The sequence below is a fragment of the Temnothorax nylanderi genome, unplaced genomic scaffold, assembly GCF_030848795.1.
Source record: "Temnothorax nylanderi isolate EJ_2023f unplaced genomic scaffold, tnyl_v1.0 TNYL_tig0051_pilon, whole genome shotgun sequence".
NCBI lineage: Eukaryota > Metazoa > Arthropoda > Insecta > Hymenoptera > Formicidae > Temnothorax > Temnothorax nylanderi.
This window is the reverse complement of record NW_027249113.1, coordinates 1,174,132-1,189,386: the sequence shown is the minus strand read 5'-3', so window position 1 is coordinate 1,189,386 and position 15,255 is coordinate 1,174,132. Positions and strand designations below refer to the sequence as shown.

The 15,255-nt window shown below is 34.9% G+C and overlaps 1 protein-coding gene across 2 annotated transcripts in view; it reads right to left on the bottom strand.

Annotated features, from left to right (window-relative positions):
- LOC139772594 (autophagy-related protein 16-1-like) overlaps positions 1–14,624 on the bottom strand; it is a 74,393-nt gene extending 59,769 nt beyond the window's left edge. Inside the window, exons 1-9 of one of the 2 annotated variants that reach the window (XM_071706406.1) lie at positions 14,577–14,624; positions 14,161–14,520; positions 13,578–13,836; positions 12,875–13,037; positions 12,626–12,714; positions 11,499–11,546; positions 10,614–10,749; positions 8,607–8,712; positions 6,260–6,402 (exon numbers count right to left, since the gene is read on the bottom strand). In XM_071706406.1, coding sequence (XP_071562507.1) covers positions 6,260–6,402; positions 8,607–8,712; positions 10,614–10,749; positions 11,499–11,546; positions 12,626–12,714; positions 12,875–13,037; positions 13,578–13,836; positions 14,161–14,293 — 1,077 coding nt within the window. In that variant the 5' untranslated portion in view covers positions 14,294–14,520; positions 14,577–14,624. Of the gene's footprint in view, positions 1–6,259; positions 6,403–8,606; positions 8,713–10,613; positions 10,750–11,498; positions 11,547–12,625; positions 12,715–12,874; positions 13,038–13,577; positions 13,837–14,160 lie in introns of both variants that reach the window. The other variant, XM_071706407.1, reaches the window with a different exon arrangement.
- Positions 14,625–15,255: the final 631 nt, after the last annotated feature.

Genomic DNA, 15,255 nt, shown 5'->3' with positions numbered 1-15,255 from the left:
TTGAGACTGCAATATTCAATTACCGATGCATTAAAGCAGAATAATGATATTCAGTATTTAAAAAACAATTCAATATTGTTTAAATGAACAATTCTAGTTACTTCTGACATTATATATTATTAAATGGAACATCGTACAGTCGAGTACAGGTCTGAAAGGATCTCGATGTCGTCCACGAAGGATGCTACAACTTCCGGAAAGGAAGACTCGATCGAATTAACTGAAGTACAGCAATTAAAGCGTCTTCCCTTTTCTCTCTGTCGGTTATTCGATTTACGGAGCATCGGACTCGGTCGTCGTCGTCAGCGTCGCTTGTTACTCATTAGTCAAGATTAAGACAAGACGGGTACCGTGTAATGAGGAGCACGAAGACGCCGCGGAAGACGGAAAGTACGAGCGATTACGTCTCTTACGAGTAGATTGGAGTCGCGCTGGAGGAAGTATGACGGTTCGCCAATGTTAGACGACCAGGAAACCACCGGCAGACACCGGCGGCGAATCGATAGAAGTGGCGGCACACGGGGAAACCCCACCGCCGCGGAATAGAGTCTACTATCGTTCTGGCCAGGTACCCACCAATACCATCAATATTCGTTTAACGCGTCGTTTCCTTGCTGGCGGCGCAGCAAACAATGGTCTAGCGAGAAATATAAAATTTAGAAAGTGTATAGATATCGTCTCCTGAAAAAGAACAATGAAGAGAAAGATAAAATGAGAGGAAAGAATCTCGCAACCATTCTCTCTGGCAAGGTCTCTCGAATTTTCCTCAATGGGGTAATGCATTTTTCATGATCGATGATAATCTGGCATTAATACCTCTTACCGCCCTGGAATTATTAAGGCTCGAAATTCCCACCACTTTACTTAAACCACGTAAATAGATTACAAACCTACTTGGTATATTATGGTACGAAGGGTCTTTACGTTAATAATATGATAATCTAGGTAGTAATAATATATGTTTATCATTATAGGTGTAATATTACATATAATATTAATGTATATCAGCCCAAAGAGAATTGTTTCATTAAAATGTTTCTTCTCGTTCCTGAAATAAATATTAAGTCCGTGCCAAAACGATTTGGCACGTTGCACTCTCACAGCATACAACAATTTGCTTTTCTCCTACATAAAACAACTAAATGTATTTTATTAGTTGAAAATTTGAAAAAGATAACGATAACGTTATAAATAACAAAAACTCACATTCTATCTCGCTAGAATTTACTTCGATAACAATCTTCCACGGGTTTTATATCGTGTGAAACGCAGGATTAATATACCTACCTATCCGTAAAAAGATACATTGGATGATCCCCGTGGACGCAAAAGTCGCGGATACCGCAACGGCGGAGACTCGCGGGGGGAAAAACCGCATTTCGTTAAGATCGACAGATGTTGTTGCGTTCTCTCGAAACGAAGCACTTGAGAATAAACATCAAATTGGTTGGGCTCTCGCACCTCTCAGCCTGAATAACCTACAGACTGGTTATGGTCTCGAATCCCTCAGCGACCGCGTGTTGTTTCCCGCGTGAGTTTACGCGCCATTGGCCACCAATCTTCGGAATGAAACTGCCGCCGTTCAGTAGACTCCCGGCGAGGCTGTTTCACGAACGGCGCGCGAAAAAGCGAGCAAGAACGTGGCGCAGGGGAGCGCGAGAGCGGTGAGAGAAGGATCCGGTCGATTGGACGGAACAACGCACGCGGGATCGCGGGCGCGAGACAGCGGCAGCTACGATTTCTCGACGCGTCGAATAATCACGTCTAGCACACTCGACGATACGCGAGCGATACGCCGGTTCACGTATGCTCGCGCGCGAATACATTACATATTGTATTCCGCCGATAAACCGCAGCGCCTGTAAACGGCGATATTACTGCAAGGCTGAACGCCCGCGCGCGGCAACTTGTACAACGAGACGTCGGGGAACGATGGGGGACGCGTCGAGGATGTAATGGAATTGCGTGGCTGGTACGGAGCAGACTATCAGCCCAATCTCGCTCCATGCTTCCTCGCGAACCACAGCGAGCGTCTTCGCCGAATCTTGTCACGTGATCTAACGTGAATGCGCGGTGTAATTGCACCGAGGAGAGAAATTATCTCGGATGTCGAAACCGCGACGAGGAAACGGCGGAGACTCGAGATTCTCGCACGGTATTATATTAATTCGCGTTCGCTCGCGACGATCAGTTACACTTATATGTGTCTCTGCAAACGCACCGCGGCGAATCGATTAGACGTCAATATGCATGACTTCTACGAATCGTTTGTAAGAGCAATACCTGCGATAAAACCAAGCCAGCTGATTCGGTCATATACACGGCACAAATCAAAGTACCGTTGAGTTTCATCTGGAGGAGTCGCGAGGACTGCAGTTGCGAGAAGCAGAAGCTTCTCCCCCGTCCGTCGATTCCCGTCGACTTCACCGACAATCATCGCCGGTTGCTCCCAGCGTTTAATCATGTTACATCAGTACGACACTCTGACAATCCTATCAAAGTAACGAGGTGCGCAGGTCGGGACATACGTACGGCGTGGGACTCAAAGTTTCATCGCGATCGATCATCCCTGATTACTCCTCCATACACGACCGCGCGCGCGTGTATGGAGGAGTGTATATGCCGCCGACTATATCGACAGACCCATGTACTTAAGTTCTTACATACGAGAGAGCCCGGCTTCGGACGCAGATCAAAGGAAATAGCGTACATTAGTAGTGATCAAGCATTTACTGTCGTATGCTAAACTTCGATCGTCACATTTGACACGCATCGTCTAGCTAAAGCTTCTATAGCTTACTGTTTTTCGCATCAGATCGTTGAGAAACTTTAAACTGGCCATTTCTAACTGTTAAAATCTCGGAATATTATTAAAAAAAAAAAACATTTATACCATTTATTGATCGCGTATAATTGTGAAGTGATTGATGAACGTATTCTCAAGGAGAAATTAATAAAAGATTGACGGATATTACGTAAGTAAGAATCGATTTATAAATGTATAGTCGTCCGTCTAATCCTTGAGTTTAAACATTATTTTAATCTAGTTAATCTATTATTTGAATCGCAGCGTGAGAATCGAAATGAGAATGCACCGCGGCGTAAAGAATAATAAACAAAAATATAATTTCGAATAATCTGTGTACGAATACACCACGAAAATTTCTTAAAAATTACAAAAATTATTATTGATTATCTCATATTATTGAGAACACTGCTAAAAATATGGGATTCAATATTCACGAACATCGAACATTCCTGGACGTCCCTGGGAATGAACAACCATTTACTCTTTCGCGTCACAATTTTTCAATAACATATTTCCAAAATAGCAGATAGGGTGCGGAAGTGATAATGAGAGAAGCGTAAGAGAACGAGCGAAATTTAGACAGCGGGGTTAAAAAGATGGGAAAGGGATCGCCTTTCGAAACGTATATACAGATCTAATATTATGTATGAACCGTATGAACAGAAGTAACGATCTGCAGTAAAGTTCACGAAGCAATTTGGTTCGTACTGACTTTTTGTGGATTGTCATTAGCTTTACGATCGCGCCAACGTCGCGGATTTACATGAGCCGCACGGTAATAGATCGCGAGGGAAGAAGGTGACGATAAATTTCATATTCTACTGCCGGATAGATTCACGGGCTGTCTCGCCAACGGAACAGACCTGTAATTTAATGCATGTTTTGCGAGACATCCCTTTATGCACTTCCTGGGACACGTCCATACGGCCAATCAGGTTTTCACGAGAGACGAGAGACGAGCGCGTCTCATTACTGCAGTTGTTAGGCCATTTGTTCCATCTTAATGTAACTTCTTTTTGTACTTTGCGCAATATATTATGAAAGCTTGATTGACTATAGTCATAGGTACGGTCTACGGTCTAACACCCGGTTGATTAAAAGAGCAAATTATTGCAAATAAATATCAAAAATACGTTTCGGTGCTGTTTTCAATTTTTTCAGAATTATTTTCAACAAAATTATTTAATTTAAAAAAATACATGTAAAATTATTTTGTACGGTAAATAAAATTGAAAAAAAACAACCCAAGTTCTTTTTTGGAACACCATCAGTTATACTAATTTACAATAAATATAAATATTCCGTAATTACCACATATTTCTATCTAACTTGTTAATAAATCTGATAAAAAATACCGCGTAATTACCATATATTTCTATCGAACTTGTCGATAATCTGATAAAAACAATTTAAAAATCAATAATATATAGCATTTGTGAAAAAAATAAGAGGAGAACATGTTTCAGATAGTCTCTTTGTCGTCGACATCGTTTTATTTACGACTTTTCCCATAATTTCTACGTCTGTAATCTGCGGATTTAAAAAAAAATTGCAAACTCAACGCTGCCAGATAAATTTTCAATATTTCGTTCGAATATCGGACGCGGAGCGTCCCATCTCTTTGTGAAAGGGGGATGGAGCCGCTAATTCCGTAATACATTCGGCTTTTCGCGAGTATTCATAGAACCGTGGTATAATTACGAACGAGCAACAATGCATTTGAGTGGTAATCGAAAGTCAGGAATTTGAAGCCTTGAAAACAGTTATCAATATTAACCTAGATATGACGAAAAACGATGTATTTTGCACGAAAAATAGAAAAACAATATATTTATTAAAAACTCTCATTTTATTCTTAATAATCGATTCCTGCCTTTATGTTACTTATCGCATTTCGACGCACCCAGCAAATATTAAAAATACGACATCTCTTTTAGCGATAAAAATTTAAATATTGCAAACGTGCACATTGTATTTTAAATTTGAATTTTTTCGCGTCATGTAAAATTTTTTACAAATTTCTAACTAAAAGCATTCTGCAAATATTCTGATAGAAATGCAGAAGTCAATTTCGCTGTTAGCCTGCAATCCATTTTTATAGCATTGGTCCCTTTTTCTTCTTTTCGCCGCTTTTTATTCATTACATAAAATTCTATACGCCCCTCCAAGTAATTAAGGGATCAAGAAAAATTGTCTAAAAAATAAGCAAATTTTTAATAGCTGTTATTTTATTTTAAACTCCGGGAATTTAAATCTAAAAAAAAAAAGTTTTAAATCTTGAAATCTCTACTTTTAAAAGATCACAGCTGTTTTTTTCCTTTCTTTAATTATGGTAATTTTTTTTAACATACAAAAAACGACGAGCTCGACAACGTTTTCTTGTCACTTGATGGGGTGTACCCATCGTGAACAAAAAGGACCTGAAAAAATTTTGTGACTTTTTCATGTTACAGCCCGAAGTTTTCCCTAGCAAACCCTTTTTTAGATTTTGATTTCGACTTTTTCTTATTGAGTTGTCGAGAATTGAAGAAAAAATTAACATTCTAACTTTGATCGTTCATAAACTCCGTCGAAAAACATTGTATAGCAATTCTAAGAATAAATTCTTAAAGCCGAATCTTTATTCTATAGTACGGTATAATGGCTAATTTTTTTTTAAACTCAATCTTTTTTTTTCAATCGATCATTACATTACATCGTACTATAAAGCAAAGATAAAGACTAAAAATCCATTCTTGGAATTGCTGTACGATTTTTAACGAAGTCATGAACGAGCAAAGTCAAAATGCCTAGTTTTTCTTCTATTCTCGACAACTTGGTAAACAAAATTGAAATCAGAATCTAAAAAAGGGTTTAGTAAAGACAAACTTTAAAAAAATCAAAAAATTTTTTCAAGTCCTTATGCTCGTGACACGCCAACAAAGTGATAAAAAATTTCCCATTTCGTCGAGCTCGTCGTTTTCTGTACGTTAAAATGACCGTAATCGAAAAAAGTGAAAAACAGCTGTGACCTTTTAAAAGTAAAGATTTCAAGCTTCAAAACTCTTTGTTTTAGATTTAAATTCTCATTTTTTTAAAACCAAGTTACAGCTTAAAATTTGCTTTTTTTTTAGACAATTTTTTTTATTTCTTAATTATTAGACGGAGTGTATATACGGTAATTATATAACAGAACTCTTCAGTTCTGTAATATAATTCGAATAATCGTTATATAATATCGAAACAAAGTCCTGCAGTTCAATTGAACATCATAACTCTGTATCACGATGTTATTCAAACGTTATACATTCACGCAGAAAGAAACACGAAGGAGATACGAAATCCTAAAATATGTTACATCTCCTACAAATCTTTCGATATCCTTTTGGCCATTCTTTAACTGCTCTTTAAGTTTTCAGAGGTGTGCGTTAAAGGCACACAATAGATTGGACAATGGATGTAAAAACTTACCTTTAAGCGAAGATCACTGACGGTCCAGACGCGGCTCGCATAATCGTTGGATGCTCCAAGAATAAGGCTGCCTGTCGAATCGAAGTCCACCGACATCACACCGGCGTTGCTGCCAACGAGGATGCCCTTACTTTCCGACGTACCTGCAACAGAATGTTCGCGGTCATCATACCATTACGTAACGATGTTTGAGTTTAATTCTTCGGGTTTACGTGTCCACATCAATTACTTCGCTCCCCGTTGCACGGCCGTTTCACTCTCTCTGTACCTGCCTCTCTTTCTCCCCTTCGCCTATACCACACATTATTCTCTGAATATGACTAATTAAATTTATGCCCTGACGGCTTAATTGGCAGCGAGCAAGCCGCGCTGCAATCCGAAGGGAGCAAGTTATAAGCACCTCAAAGCAGGCAGAGAAAGAGAAAGAGAGAATGTAGAGACAGAAGCAGATGAGAGCAATAAAGAAGCGCGTAGAACAAAGCCGAGAAATGGAGAATGCGTGTAGATCGAGAGTATAACAGACCTCGTGCTAAGCGGATATAACCCGTACAATAAGGACGAACGTTTCATCTAATTTGTAAGAGGAGAGGGGGAGGAGGAGGATTACATTTGAGAGCGTTATACCATATATGATCGCGCGCTTCGTTACGGTACGGGGAAACGATTTCGAAGCGGCGGGCAGGCCAGCTTTTAGTATGCGTCGCAAGAGTGAACTATAACGACGCGCAAAGTAACCTGTTGATTCGTTAATATACTTCATTAAGTGGATCGCGGGGAATCTCTTGAGAAAAAGTGATATCGCGGTCGTTCGCGTGAAACGGAGACGCGGCGAGACGCCGTTGGAAAAGTCGGATTCCAAACAGGGCGCATCAAGAGAACCAAAAAAACAAAATAATCTTTTTCTACCTACAAGCAAGAAATAAATATAATATGTGTATTAACGCTTATGTCCATCGAAATATATCATATAAATCTACCGGAGAAAAGACGATTACGAGAATTAAATTACGTATCATCAGTCCTCCAGGATATTCGTCGTCACGGGTTTATAAGGCAAGAACCTTAATTCAAACAAAACCTTAATGGATGTATTACATACCGGATGTTAACGGACGACAAAACTATCCTGCGACGAGTTCGCATCGTCAAGCGAGCCTAAGTTATTTTGCTGATCGTAATGGAGATCTCTATTAGTACTCTCCCCTTCACCCCTCCGTCTTTCTTGCTTCTTATATTGTCTCTCCCTTCCGCTCTCTTTCTCTCTTTATAGCGCAAGGTTCTGACATCATCCTACTCGCTAAACGCTATCAGTTTTACGCACATAAACTGTAATTAGATCATAAATTGTGTAATTGCGCTATTATACCTGATACAAGATGGACGTCGCGGCGCCGCGGCGGCGCGGCGCGCCGCATTCTCGCGAATTCGCGAACGCGTCCTTCGTAACTTGTTCAATTCGGCAGGATTATTCGTTTTTTAACGACCGCATGGAAGAGAGGCAACGGGACTTGATAATCGCAGATGCGGGTATCAGAAAATCCACGAAAACACCTCGCGAAGACCGCATCGTCCAAACGCGCGCGGAACTCGCGAAAGACGACACCCGCCATGTTTAACCAAACGCGGCCGCGCGCCGGTGGGAATTTGAATAATAGAACGACGGGAGATAAACTCTTGGCGGAACGTCATCCCGCCGCTCGCACGCGATACTTGGCGATTGTTACGCGGCTCAGGATGTCGTTTACCCGCGTGAATGCTTCGACTAATCGCGTACTTTTCCCCGCTTTAACACTTTGAATCGCGATTTACGTCCTCCTCGCCACGGCGATCGGCCATATTCGCGGCAACGGTTATCAACCTTCTACGAACATTCCTAAAGCCTGTACCAGATTACGTGTTCGATACCGCGGATTGTAAATCGGAGATTAGAATTCGACCAATCGGAACAGAACATATTAAGATCAGAATTACCTGATTGGTCAAATTCTCAATCTTCAATTCGTATTCATTATTAAACTTTTACAAGTATAGATAAAATTTTATTCTTTACATATCCCAAATTTGAAATATTCAATACTGAAAAAACGCGATAATAAATGACCTAATCTTAAAATTTTATAAATAATAAAATTATTTGTCCCTTTAATATTAAATCATTTTTCATTTAATTATTAAATATAATAAACAATGTGTAAAGGTCTCTTCAAGCTTTCTGTAGAACAATTCTAATTTAATTTTCAACTAAATTTTAAATTATATTTTGAACTTTCTTAAAAACAAAATTAATAAATTTAATTTTTAAATAATATAATTAAAAATATAGATTATTATCCATTTTATTAGTTACCTTTAGTAATGTTCCAAAGCTTCACCTTCCTGTCAGCACCACCAGTAGCCAATATTCTATCAGTAGGCGACCATTTAACAGCGTATACTTCTCCCTCATGGGCACTCTGTAAGGTTTATAAGCACTTGATGTATGAGATTGCTAGACATCTTCCATGCATTCAATCTATTGCATAAATGTTATGTTAACATAGATTCGATCGCACAGTGCACGACAATATCACAAGACAAATTAAAAACCAATGTCCACAAATTATACATAAATTGTATTATTTTAAATATCTTGTTTTTATACTTTTACACACAAGCGATTTCACTAACGAATAATTAAAACGTGAAAATACCTGATTATTAAATTAAGAATATCTACTATAAACCGTGAAATTAAATGCGACCTTATATGCTGAAATTAAAAAATTTAAAGCAGATATTTTATGAATATAAAAGGAAATTCAATACTTATTATATGCAAATTTTTTTTTAATTAGTTAACTTTAAACATTGTCATTATAAGACATATTGGATACTTTTCTCCCACCCCGTTTTTCTCCCACCCCGTATAATAAATAAAATAGAGACAGAGGAGATGACAGAACTTCTTGTTCAAACTTTGTAAGTTTAAACTGTCTTGTAATAAAGCTTGCAGCGAAATATACTTCAATAATTTATATATTATTTAATGTTTCTCCTATTTTTCAAATTTACTAGTTTAAGTGAGCAGTGATTACTCCTGCATATCATTCTGCATACATATTCTATGTCAGAATATATGATCTAAAGAAAGAAATAAAAATCGCAATATGTGTAACATATTCTAAGAATACGAAGATTCATATATAATTGTACAAATAAAACGCTGTAAAAATAGATACATTAATAAATAAAAAAGAAAATGATGATAAACCATGTTTACGGAGGCTGATAATTGATTAAGAATAGGGAGATGGAAAGAATGGGGCTCAGGATCTGGAGATTATCGATTGTCTTAATAAAAGCATCTTGTAATATTTTAAAAATACTTGTACTTAATCGAATCTTGATAAAAGTTATAACATTATGCATCTTCAATCACATACACACTACATTCTACGAACAATACTGTATTGTGTATTGCGTAAACGTATCTAAAATTTTAGAGAAACTTAACCAATGCTATAATATTATATCTTATATATGTGTAGTGATGTGTGTATGTGTTGTGATAACGTACATTATATCATATAAAAAATACATTTCATAACGATAGATAAACAGAAAAGTCACGTTTTTAATATATGTACTTAATCCTTTATTATTATAAGTTAATATAACTGTACAGATAAAATCAAGTAATCCTATTTTAATCTGATTCAGCCTCAGTAATAACTAAATAAACTAATGGATTATTTTTCGATCGGTAGATCCAAGCGTCAGATTCATATTTTTGAAATTCTACACAAAAATATCATTCCTCTGGAGTTGAAAAAAGAAACTAGTCATTTTCTAATTTAATTAAATATAAAGTTAAATAAATTAGTTAAATACACGGTCTTAAGACCGTGGTTAAAAAGACATTGATATGTCGAATATACATTGCAAAGCATATACAATACACAGCCTTTCAGAAACTGTAACAGAAACGTCACAACCACAGCATGTAACTTACACCACTCTTTACGGTGTAATTGGCTGTAAAAAAGAAACAAATAATCCAATATTTAGGAAGCGTCGAGTATCAAAATAAATCTAGAAAGAAGTGTTTGTCTAATCGTTGAATTAAAATTAAGTTATAATTTTGTTTAAAATAAAAATTAAGACGTATATTAAAAATTAAATTAAACAACATCTTATAATTCATAAATGTAAAATTTATATTGAATATACCGTGTATATTTAATATAAATCCATTCGTATACATACACAAAGCATGCAGTCCCGTGTTTTAATGTCATTAGGAATGTCAGATACGGATTGGTGTTAATGCTTTCATGATGATAGCACAATATGATATATTTTAGATTCAACGTACAAACGTTACGGATACTTTCGTTGGCACTGCTGTCGGAAGACCGGCAACTTCTTTTAAGCTTAAACGATCAGGACTAACAGGTCGCGTATCTCGTGCTGCATCTTCCAATTCCTTTTGCATCTTTGCTTGTCTCTTCCTATAAAGTAATGAGAAACATATACATTAAGTATATGCGATATCATTAGCATTCAACAAAGTTGCAAAGCAACTTAAAGCATATATATAACAACGTTGATACATTCTGCAATCTCTTTCACACTATTGACTTAATGTAAAAAGATTATATCATGTAATCCGTTATTTGAATGAATATTTCATTTTATAATGCATATTTTTATTAATTTCCAATTAAATATTTTACAAATATGCATTTTATTTTTTGAATATATATTTATTTTTCTTGCACATCTATCAAATAATATAAATTATAAAATATAATACTGTTATGTACATAGACTGTTCATTTTTGCTCTAATATTAAGAAAATCTCAATATTTCTATAAAAATATTATAGAAAATAATGTAAATCTAGAGATTATAAATTTGATTATCTTTTCAAGTTTGTTTTCTATGATTATATATAGGTATAATACAGTAATTCATATTATATCCTTTTTATCTTTCATTTTGATATACGAATTAAAGACAAAAATTTATATTGCTTAGTAATTTAATTGTTCAATAATTTATTTCCGTAAATATGTACAATTTTCATTTTTCGAAATAATATATAAAAATATATTATATACACGCTACATAGAATAAACGCCACCAACAGATGTAGTATATAAATCATGAGATATAAAATGCAGCATAGTCTGTAGCCTCGTTAAATTACCATCCCAAAGCTAGCATTAAGCGTTCACTACATTTCGTCAAACTTACCCAAATTTTGACAAGGTATGCATCAAAAAGGCTGTTGGACTCGTAAAACTGAAACGAAAATGTCAAGCAGTGTGAAGTGCTTGTGTATAAAGCCCTAGAGTGACTGAATATTGTGTATACTCTGTAAAGCTCAAATTAGATATAGTATCTATAGCTTATGGGCTTGTAAAAATTCTATTAATGTGAAATCTATTATTAATATATACAAATTTATATTCAATACTCAAAAGATTTCTCTGCTGAATTTTACTATGGTCTATATATAGAAATATAAATTAATTTTTTAATTGATTAAAAATTTACTATACAATATGGAATACGTATCACAATAATAATAAACATATAATTCATAGATTTAAAATTGAAATTCTGTAACATGCATTTTAGCTGCTTCAATTAATAACAATATGAATTATTTAAGAACAAACTTGAAAAGATTTATCGTACACATATTGTATACATAGAAGGTTAAACTGAAATAAGTTAAAGAATAGGTAATATTTTGAAACTGAATAAGATTGTATGTACTCTCAGAAGTAATATAATAACATTCACTTAGTAAAAAAAGTAGAGATTCTACAGAAAAGTAGTGTCGAAGAAAGATAAAGATTTTAGACAGACGATTATGTTGCAAGTAAACTAAAACACCCCTTTACGCAAAACTATACTACAATACATAACATGTACATACAAATGCATAAGAACTAAATCAACTAAAGTGCAGAAAAATAGGTTAATCTTTAAAAGCTGTAACTAAGCAGAAATACATTTACTATACTACATGTACGAGATTATAAATTAACGGAAAATCATAATTAGCATGCAAGACTATACATATTTTTCATGTTGCATGCAAAGATAGCCAAGAAAAAAAACATGTGTTTAATTAGAATAATATAATAGCGGAAATCAATACTACTTTGCTCTTGCATTTATAAAAACAATTCTATAACTACAAAAATACTCGCGCAATATCTTATAAATTTTAATGTTGCAAATCAGAATTCATTACTTTATACTTTTCGCAAATTAATTACATTATTAATAATAGAAAAAAGGCAATACGGATAATTTTTGTTCTTTTTCTAAACTCACAATACAAATTATTGCTTCATATACACACTTACCTTAAAAAGTTATCATTTTCTTCATTCATCTTTTCAGCATCTCTGGCTTTATATTTTATTAAGCGTTCAATCAGCTGCCGATTTTCTTCCTATAAATTTACAAAGTTGAAATAAATATTAAATAGTAAATAAGTGATATAAGTAAATAAGTATCTACAAGTTGTCCAATTTCTTTTAACAAAATACAACAAAATTATATGCGCATATAAATTTTTAGAAGAAAATAAAAACAAAAATTTTATGACATACTTGTGCTTTTCTAAGCTTTTCTTCTAAAGATGCAAAAGCAAGTTGTAAGGCTTGGTGTTCATCCTTGAGCATCTGATTAATCCCTTCTAATTCTTTCTCTCTACCAAGGCATTTAGTCATTTCTAAACGTAAGTTAGTATTAGCTTCTGAACTTTCTGCAAGGCTGGAAAAAACAAACGGATCAATTAGAAAATGGTATAAATTTATAAAGTTTATTAATTTATAAACTAACAAATTATATATATATATATATATATATATATATATATATATATATATATGTAATAGTATAGATATATGTACCTTAGAGATAAAAGATTGTATCTCTAGTTTTTGTCAAAATGGAATTAATACACTTTTCAATATAACAGAAACTTAAATTGTATAATGGTAAAGCATCTTATGTTCATTATTACTAGTTCCTAAGATACAATGTTTAAAAAAGTCATTAAAAATTTTTATAGTGCCTAATTTTTAAATTAGGTACAGCGTATCATTAGTAGTTACATTATTAAACAAGTCAGTTAAAATACTTCACTAAAAACTTAATAAATCAAGCTACTTTTATTTTACATATATCTACAAATATATATATATATCATTTCCGTATTTAAAACTTTAAACTGTTTCTCAAAATGTTCAAAAATAGATATACGATCCTTTACCTCTAAGTACAGATATATAGATAAATATCATAAATTACCTAGCTTCCTTTGCTTGAAGTTCTTTTGTCATTTCCTGCAATTTGTTATTAAGATCTACTATTTGTTGCGTATGTTCTCCTTTCCTCTTATGTAGCATTGCTAATTCCTCCGCTTGCTTCAATAGTCTAGCTTCAAGATCGGGATTGCCACCCATGCCAATACTACCATTAGCCGCTTCGCGACGGAGAGTTTCATTTGCAATTGTCAATTGCATATTTGTATTTCGCAATGTATTTGCATTTTCAAATAACCTATTATCTGCAAAATATAATAGAAATATTATCAAATTAATTTATACAATAATGAAACTGAAGTAAACGGCTCTCAGCTGACAGAACCGATAAACAGAAGCGCTAAACTAATAAGCTAATGGATACTTTTTATAAAAGATGAAACAAATAAGAAAACAAGCAAATAAGACATATAATCAGATGATAATGAGCTGTAGGTGAAAGCTGATCAAGTAAGACATATGGGACACAACAGCTTCGTAGGAACAGTTCTCTGTTCAAAATAAGATGTATCCTGTATTGATACTTGTGTCCAATTGACTTAACTTAATAATAAAGCCGAGAAACTTACGTAGGCTAATGAGATCTGCGAAACAATTGGTTTGCGATCTATTCCTCTCGCGTAACTGCGAAATTAAATCCTTCCGCCAGTTGACGTCTTCCCGGGCGACGCCGAGCGATACGCCTGCTTCGTTTGAGGTCATTTCTCTCGGTTGGTCCACGTGCACCGTTGAAACAGGCGATCACCAATGATTTAACCTTAATCGGAATCGTTTTGACGAGGGGGTCACGAATAATGCTCTTCGAGAGTCCGTCACTCCATGACAGTCCGTCCGTACGTGCAACGGGTAACTTCGTCCGGTGAAGTTACGTTCGATCATCGGCCAGCGTGTAATGTCCGAATGTCTCGTGGCGATCGCGCGACATCGTCCTAATCAGTGTGAAATACTTTTAATTGTGAAAACAGCTATTCTAACCTAAACGTACCAAACACTACGCTGCTACTTTGAAATTGTTTGCTATCGCTACGCGCATCGATACTGCACTTACTAGGTCGCAATCGATATAGGTAGCATCGATATATCGATACATCAAAATACACTAGGCCCACTAGGGAGTCGATTGTGTATCTTGAAACGAGGTAAAATCAGGTAAAATTAACAAAAATGAGGAAATTTATAAGAGTATCTACGATTTTATTTGTCGAAATTAAGTAAACCTGTTTCACTTTTGTAATTTTCACCTCGTTTCAAGATACACAATCGATCCCCAGTCACTGATAAGATAGCACCAAAGAGAAACCTGAAAGTGGCAACAAAATATATTAAATGTTTAACATTCTTTATTTATTTCGCTTCTTATATAAAAAAATTATATAATATAAAAAACTTTCACAAATATTTCTATTTCAAAGCGCTCTCGATCGAATTAACGTTGTTATTTTCTTTTCTTTTTTGCTAATAAATCTACAAGACAAGAACGCGAAATGCGCGGCAATAAGTTCGTTTATAAAAAAAATTTTATAAGCAAAACAAATAATATATATTTGGGAAAAACAAGCAACAGAGAATATTTTACAATTTTTAAATATCTTGGCGGCGACGATTCATCGTTTTTTATGGTATGCGCGATTATATCGCGCTGCGGAGACAATCGCGAAGATTGT